The sequence below is a fragment of the Monodon monoceros genome, unplaced genomic scaffold (genome assembly GCF_005190385.1).
Source record: "Monodon monoceros isolate NGI ecotype Baffin Bay Population unplaced genomic scaffold, NGI_Narwhal_1 Super_Scaffold_5, whole genome shotgun sequence".
Classification (NCBI taxonomy): Eukaryota; Metazoa; Chordata; class Mammalia; order Artiodactyla; family Monodontidae; genus Monodon; species Monodon monoceros.
The window spans coordinates 79,948,942-79,957,430 of NW_021703782.1; the positions used below are offsets into that span (position 1 = coordinate 79,948,942).

Here is an 8,489-nt window from a genome sequence, read left to right on the forward strand (position 1 = left end):
TGTTGCTTCTAGACTGAGGCGGATCCGGCAACCGTGTCAGCTCAGGCTGCAGTCTCCCGCACAGCCAGGGCTGTTGGCTCTCCCGCAGATGGGAGGGGAGGGTGAGTAGAAGTGCAGAAGCAAAAGCAAACAAACCCTTCCCCAAAGAAAGTCCTTACAAGCATAAAACACCCAGAAGGTTCTCTGGGAAAATTACAGATGAGTATCATAAACCATAAAAAGGAGCATTTACTATGACAGTAACAGTGTGCAGGTACACATATAATAATCATTATTAGGACAGTTCTCACACACTGAACACTCACTATGTACCCGGCATTTTGCTCAGGGCTTTACATTCCTTTCCTCATTAATGATAAAATTCAATGTATTCGCTCACACATTCACTCAACAAATATCCAATGTGCATGGCAGGGTACCAGATACTTGGGACACAGGTGACAAAGGCATGGCCCCCACCCTTGAGGGCTAGGGGGCAGAGGCTGACAAGGACGCTGTGACTAGAACACAATGTAACCATCTGCAAAAAGTGTTGAGGGCTCACAGAGTCTAGCAGGCAAAGTCCCGGAAGGCTTCCAAGAGGAGACTGGCAAAAGGAGGAGGTGGCAGTGGAGCTTGGCCATAGAGAGTAAGCAGGAATTCACCAGGCAAAGAGGGGGCAGGGATGCCTCTGGTACTGCTGAAGTGCACAGCAAGAGGCGGGCACTGGGGGAGCAGGCAGAGGTGAGATGAGGAAGGATGAGGCCTGAGTCTGGTGCTAAAAAGCTGGGACTGGGCCTGGGACATGGAGGGTGGCCACGGAAGCAGGGTGGGGCTCAGGCGCTCATTTGAGAAAGCTGGCTCGGGTTACAGTGAAGAGGTTGGGTCTGAGGTGGCAGGCTGGGACATGGGGACACTGGAGAGGAGACTGCTGTGGTTTTCTAGCTAAGAGTTGAGGCCTGACCCAAGGCAATAGCAGCGAGGGCCTAGATCTGACATGTAGGCCAGAGGGTAGACATGGCCAGCCCAGGTGGCTGGACTGGCTATCTGAGATCCAGGAAGGGGCAACTAGGTAAATGAAGCCCATTTACTCAGGGAAGGAAAAGTGGGGAGAAGGGTAAGGGCAGATGAGCTCAGTCTGTAAAGCATCCGGGTACCAGGGTCTAGGAGGTGTCCGGTCACAGGTCCTGCCCTCGCCCATTGGGCTTCCCTGTCAACTGAGGGTGAGGCATGTTAGACACACTGCAGCTCGGTGGGTGGTCTGTCTCAACTGTGAAACCTGCTGGTCACAGTGCTGGCTGCAGCATGGGGGTAGGGGGGTATGAGCTCCCGGACTCCTCCATGCTGGGATGTTTTAGGATTTGGGATCACGTGGGCCACCTGGCGGGGGTGAAGCTTCTGCCCACGGCAACACTGGGGATAAGATCACGGATCTACTCAACTCACAGCACAAAAGCATTTATTTAAGAAGCAACAACAACAACTGCATGTTCTCATTAACCTTCCTCACAGCAACTCTGTGAAAGTTTCATTTCTTGAGATCTTTCCGTAATTGTCATCATCATAATAGTAACTGACATCTACTGAGCTCTGACAATGTGCAGGCATTGTTCCAACCCTTTAAGGTGTAAGGACTCATTTAATCCTCATAATAACCCTAAGGAGTAGGTATTCTTTATTAACCTCATTTTACAGGGAAGGAAACTGAAGCTCAGAAAGGTTAAGCAACTTGCCTAAGACTGCACAGGATTAGGATCTGAGCCCAGCCAGCCTGGCCTCAGAGCCCGTATTCTTGCCCTTGATGCTATACTGTTGCCCTAGCTCATCCTGAGTCACATCCCTGGCTCTCCACTTCTTTAGCAGAGGGGTCCTCCCACTCACTCCCAAAAGGAGGGTAAAGGCTTGGTCACCAAGAGCCCCGGGTGTGTGGGCAGGAGGCAAGCCCATTGGGTACCTAGCTCGAGGCGCAGGGCGGGCCCATTCCCAGCCAGGGCAGCGTCAGGGACGGCGGGAGGTGCAGGCGGGCTGTTGTGGAACTCCCAGCGCTTCATCTGCAGCTGCTGAAGCCAGTATAGCATCGCTTGCTTGGTGGCGGCCTGAGAAGCACAAGCATTAGTTGGCAAGGCCCTGTGCCCGCATGGTGGCACTGGGTGTGGGATGCAGGAAGGTCATGGGAGGCTTGGCAACTCTCTCCTTCCCAGAAAAAAAAAAATTGTCACTGTAGGTGACACCTCTGAAACACCACATGCTTTTTGGCAACAGAAGATAATTGGGCTCTGATCTCCCACTCAGAGGTTCCTTAACCTTTCTGGGACTCAGTTTTCTCATCTGTCCTATGGTGATGATAACACTCATTTCATAGGGTGGTTATGAGGGTGAAATGAAGTAAGGAAAGTAAAGTATCCAGCATAGTTCCTGACATGCAGTAGGTGCTCAAAATGTGCTCACTGGATAAAATATTTTGGAGGTGTTAAGAGAGAGGGAGAGAGCTTTGAAATTCTGACCTGGCTGGGGCCCTAGTAGCATCATTACCTCCCTGTGTGACATCTCAGTGTCCTAGCTGACTTTGTGGAATAGGGATAATCTCTCCTGTTTTGGGGATGATGTTATTGGGGACTGGAAAGCCATATGCATACAACATTGTGGCACCCTCCAGGCAGCCCACATGAGGTATGGTTGGTGCTGGTCGTTAGTCTCCCAGCACTGGATGGTCCACATACCTACTCTTCATATCCATGATGTTGCCGGATCCTCCACTGGGGAGGCAGGGCGGGAGTGATCGGCCCCCTCCATAGATGGAGAAACTAAGGCTTTGAGGTCGTCCAGGCAGGTGGTGGCAGAGCTGGTCCCAGAACCCGGGTCTCCCACTTCTAGACCAGAGATTTGTTGCAATTTACGGCCGGGAGATTGTGACTTACATAGAGAAAGCCTAGGATCGGTTGGGCTGCAGAAGCTGGGTAGGTGCTGGGAGTGGATGGTGAGCCTCACAGAGCTGCCCACAATCAAGGCCATGCGAGAACGTCAGCAGGCAACCAGGGCAAGCCCCCTTCTCAAGAGGACCACGGTGAGGTGTGCACAAGGCTGGGGACTCCCTGAAAGAGGCCCTCGGCCTGTCATGGAGATATCATATCAGATAAAATGATGCCCACCATTCTTCTCTTTCTATATACTTTCCCCGAGAGACCTCAGCCCCTCTCAGGGCTTCACCATGACCTTGTGCTGACAAGCTCCAGCCCATACCCGAACAACCCATTTTATTAATTCATTGGACAGGTGTATATTGAGCATCTACTATACGTGTCAGGGACTGTGGAAGGCACTGGTGAGCCCACACACACAGCCCTATCCTCTTGGAACTTAAGAGTCTACTGAGGGGGACATATAACTGTATATCCTGCGGTTTCCTCATCCTGGGTTCCCTGCTGTCAGTGACTGCCCCAACCAGGCAGTCAGCCAGTTACACAAGCCACCCCTGACCCCTCCCTCACATCCTTAGCCGCCCCCATTTGTCTCCCTCCCCACTGCTACAGCTCTAGCTCGGCCGTCATTCTCTCCTGACCACTTCCTGACGGACTCCCGAACCACAGCCTTGCCTTTTCCTAACTTGTTCTCTACCCAAAAGCCAGATTGACCTTTCTCAACTTTTTCATCTCACAGTGCTTCCTTGCTTAAGGCTCTGACAATTTCCCCACAGGCCATAAGACAAAGTCCAAGCTCCCTGGCCTGCCAAATGCCCTGCCCTCGGGCCTCTGCTCTTCCACTCCATCTTGTGGGCCCCTGTATACCCCAGGCTCCTGGGATTTGCCTGGACATTCCAGGCTGTACCATGTTTTCCTATGTTTACTCATGGGGCTCTCTTGGCCTGGAATATCCTTCTCCCTCTTGTCTGCTTGTAGAAAACCGATTTTCTCTTTCAAGCGTCAAGGTGTGGTTGCCCCCTTCCCACCCCACCCCCACTCTGGCCCATGAGGCCCTCTCTGGATAGCCCCACCTACTCAGTGGAACAGACGCTTCCTGTCACGGCACCTTTCTGGTATAGACTTATCATACTGTCCCTACAGAACATTTTACTGCGCATGCCAGTCTCCCTGTCCGTCTCTCACAAGACCTTAAGTGGTTTGAGCCCCAGGGGGCAGGTCTGATTTTGTGCCACACCCCAGCGCCTAGCACAGTGCCAGGCACACACACGGGTCAATGGAATAGTAAAAGGCACGTGTTAGCGACCCTGTAGACAGCATTCAATGTGTGGGAGCAGACACATGACCCATAAGCCAAGTAACCCTAAAATGCCTGCCCTCCTGGCCTGGAATTCCTAATTTGCATTATTTTTGCTGATCCCCCCCCACCCCCCAGCCTGGTCACTAGCCTGGCCCAGACAGTAAAGTGGAACTAAAGCTGTGGGCTATATCCAGGGGGCTCAAGAGATGCCCAGTGGGCTGCAAGTAGGGGTGGAGGTGTGGGAAGACAGGGTGGGGGTCAGGGAGGTGGCAGTCTTCTGGCACACTCTCCTCTGCTGAGTGTGAATTCCAGAACTCTTAGCCCACATCTGTCTTTCCAGTTAAGTTCTAGGGCACTTCCTCTTGACATGACATGAACATTCTGACCTTGGTTCTATTACTATGTGTGTTCATTCAACAAATAATTATTGAGGACCCACTAGATGCCAGGCTGTATTCTAGGCACTGAGATTAATTCAGCAACTTGTAGGTGCTTGTGATGTGCCAGGTGCTTACACAACCTGTTATAAATCTCACAAACTATCTAGGTACTAAGAGGTTAACTTGCCCAGAGTCACACAGCTAGTAAGTAGCTGATGTAGAATTTGAATCCAAGCCTGTCTGATTTCAAAGCACATGGCCTTTGCACTGCTTCAGGCTTTCTCAGTTAAATATGATAATAAAACAAAACCTACTGATGAGAAAACAGGTTTAGACGTGCATCAATGAACAATCTAGGTTGATAAGTGAAACCTAAGTATTTATCTCCCAATCTCTGCCAACGTTTTCTCAGCATTCATTCCCCTTGGCCACAACATCAAGAAAAGTAATTCAGGATCCGGGCCTTCGAGAGGATGGCAAAGCTCATCTTGACTATACTTCAGCCCCAAGTAAGAAAGTTAAGGGAACAGCATTGTTAGCCACACCTAAAAGTAAAAGTTTTGACACAGTACTGAGAGGTAGAAAAGCTATGGGATTCCAAGTGTGGGCTACACCACTTTTTAGTTGTGTGACCTCGGACCAGTCACTTCATCTCTTTGTGACTCAGTTTCTTGATCCGTAATATGGGTCCATCATCCCGGCTTTTGTTGTGGGAACCCAGTGAGGAAGTGGGTGTGAATGTGCTTTGGAAAGTACAAAACCCTGGGCACCCAGGGTTCACTGGGCTGATCAGGGTCGGTGATTATCGTAAGTTTACTGTGACCACCCACCTGCGCCCTGCTGTGCCCTGGGATCTCATCCCGGCTGAAAAGGAAAAAAACTGCTCCATTTACCTTCAAGGTAATAATCCGGCTGGGAGTCTTGATTTCGAAAGTCCCCTCCTCGGCGTCGGCCTTGCAGTCAAAGACTGCACTGGAGAGGTCGATACCGTCCAAGGGATTTGCATCCTGCGCGGTCCGCGAATAATACAGGTGGCACTTCCTCTCGTCGTAGAAGAACCAGCGGGATTTCCAGCCCCGGATGGGCCCTTTGCCGCCAAACTTACTTAAATATCCACAGATTTTCTTGGGGGCCGTCTCCAGGGGCCGGGCGCAGCCTTCCGACTCCTTGGGAGGCAACACTTCGGGGTCCCTGGCTAAGCCGGCAGGCTCTTCGGACCCGGGGACGGGGGAACTAGACTCCGCGGGTTTCTCCTGGGTGCTCTCCATCGTCGAGGGACTGGAGGTCTGCGGCCCAACGCCGGTCAAATCTCGGAAACTCAGGTGATACCTTCCAAGAGGGAGCTTTCCGGACAGGGGCAGGGCCAGTGGTGACCCACCCCCAGGAGGCGACGAAGGGACGCGGCTGGCTGCGGTGTGTGCATCTCCTTGATGGAAAGCCCAGTAGCGGCTGCTGGCCACGCCCATCCGAACCTCTCTGCAGCCAGGACACGCCCCCTGCCGGCTCCTCCCACCCCGCCTTCTTCCGGCTTTTCCTCCGTGCCTATCCGCCATCTTTACGGGGGGCGGCTTCGGGCGTGAGGCCGTCCTCGGGTTGAAGGCGTGGTGATCCTGAGCTAGGTTAACCGGCGAAAGGGAAGCTGGAAGAGACGCCGGTCCCCGACTACGCTGCTCTGGTAACTCGCGAAATGACGTGGATGGGTGGTCTCTTCTCGCGCGTTATGGGCCTCCCGCCTTTTTTCCCCAGATGCCGCTCGGGTTACCGTCGGACGGCAGACCGCGCGGCCATTAGTTGAAAGGGACGCCCGGCTCGGTGACGCCACTTCCGGCGCCGCTCAAAGCGCGCGTGGATTGTGGGCGCTGCTAGGGGCTTCTTATCCGCGGGGCTAATTTAGCACCCCCGTGACTCAGCTCTGACCGCGGCGGCTTCACTTCCCTCGGTCCCAGCTCCCACTCGCCTCCTTCCCTGACTGCTCGCGTTACATGGGGTGCCCGGGCCCGGCTGCTGCCCTTCTGGAATCCAGTACCTGGACGGAGTTGGGCTCGGTAAATTGGGTAAATAAACAAATATGTATCTAGGCCCTGACAAGCTCGGTCAACTTCATGTCTCATTCTACCTCTTGTCCTTAAGTTTCTCCCCTTCCCTCTTGGCTTAGGCGCATCCCTCCACTTGGGCTGTGGAGCCCATTTCCTTCCACCTCTTTAGGGGCATCACGGTCCTCCTCTAGCCCTTTCTTATCTCCTCTCCTTTTAGCTTCTCCCCCTCTGTAGTCCTTAAAATTCTCATTGTTGGGGGCAAATTATGCTCAGAGACTGAGATTGTCTTTGCCAGTAATTTATTTAACACCGGTTAACTGCAGGAATTATCATTTATAATAGTATTTCACAAGTCAGTAGCATACAGGGTAATAATGTCTTTTAATAAGCTAATAAATAACATCAAACTGTAACAGGGCCACAAGGCTAAAACTTATGGTTGATTTCTAAGCGAAATGTTTCCTGTCTTCTCCCTCTGTTCCTGGAAACTAAAACTTACATTCTTGTTACTGTGCATTCGTTGTTCCTGATTAACGTGGGCGGGCCTTCTTGCTGTTTTTGCTTGCTCCTCTTAACCCTAGCCCCAAGACTTTCCTTTAAATACACCTGCTTTCTCCCCAGAAGGCAGGATGGTAGTTTTCAGGACATTAGTCTGCTACCCTTCTTATCTGCTGGCAATCAATAAATTTGTCTTTCCTTTATCCTCAAAACCTTGTCCTTGTTATTCTCATTTGGCATCAGGACTAGGACCAAATTTTTGGTAACAAAATTGGCTGAGCCAGCCAGGAGGCACGTCGGCGCCCCTGTGGTGTGCATCCCGCTCTCGACCTCCCACCTAACGCTGTCGGAGCAGGGAGGAGTGCCCTGGGTTGGGCTTGGAGCCCTTGCCTGTGGGAGTGCTGCCTCCTGGGGAGAGAGTGAGGGGCTGTCCCAGCGGCTGGAGCCCCATCTTACTCCCGTCTCTCTCCTTGAAAAGGACGTGGTCTCCTGTAGCTTGAACCTTCTTTGAGGAAGAGTTGCCACACCTTGTCCACTTGGGGAAGTGCCCCCCCCCCCGCTCGCCCCTTGATTCCACACTTTTGGGGAAGGTTGTGAACCTTCCAGCCTGTTAGGAGGCATTTGTGGCGCCGTTGGTGTGGAAGTCATGGTTGAGTGGGACCAGGGAACCCAGCGAAATCGTTCTCTTTTGTTCTCATTTGAGTTTTGAAAGGTTCCTGTTTGTTTAGTTGGCCTTCGTTTTGATACATTTTGGGTTGGTTCCTTTGTTGTTCTTTAGTCATTTGTCTGCTTTTAAACATGGGAGGTGCCTTTAATGCCATCTGGAAGTCCCTTGGGAAGAAGTCTGGCGGAATGGCCAACTTATAGCTATAAGCCTTTGTCTAAAAGGAAAATGGGAAATGAGAGCTCTATTCCATCTTGTAGTTGTTCCCTAGGGTGTATTTTACACAACCGGGGGATTTTTAGTATGCTCCTAGAAAGAGAAAGTTAAATGATGAGAATTGATTGAAGGTCTAGATCATTTTTTAATAAGATAAAACACTGGACACAGACTGCTAGACAAGTCTGAGTTTGCCTACTTTTGTCTTCTTATGAGAGAAAAACTAAAGATGTTTGGGTTTATTGGATACACATCTTTTACCACATCGAAGAAAAATTATGCTGTGAAAAAAATGTATATTTTTAGAGGTTATGGAATATGTTCTTAAGTTTGCCAGTCAGGAAATACTGGTATGACAAACAGTTCATAATTGCTTGCTTCTTGGTTTTCATTTTAAGGGTTACAAATAGTAATATATGTGCAATTAAAAACTACTAGAAATAATAAGGGAAACGTTTCAGTATGTAAATAAAGTAGGCTACATGTTGTCGGTAAGAG

The 8,489-nt window shown here is 51.0% G+C and overlaps 1 protein-coding gene across 3 annotated transcripts in view; it reads right to left on the bottom strand.

Moving 5' to 3' along the window:
- Window positions 1-6,130, bottom strand: part of TBC1D2 (TBC1 domain family member 2) — a 42,420-nt gene extending 36,290 nt beyond the window's left edge. Inside the window, exons 1-2 of one of the 3 annotated variants that reach the window (XR_003790646.1) lie at window positions 5,471-5,923; window positions 1,934-2,075 (exon numbers count right to left, since the gene is read on the bottom strand). Coding sequence is in view for 1 of the 3 variants with exons in the window: in XM_029201544.1 (XP_029057377.1) it covers window positions 1,934-2,075; window positions 5,471-6,130 (802 nt within the window). In the remaining 2 variants the exon portion in view is untranslated. Of the gene's footprint in view, window positions 1-1,933; window positions 2,076-5,470 lie in introns of all 3 variants that reach the window. The other 2 variants (XM_029201544.1, XM_029201546.1) reach the window with 2 other exon arrangements.
- Window positions 6,131-8,489: the final 2,359 nt, after the last annotated feature.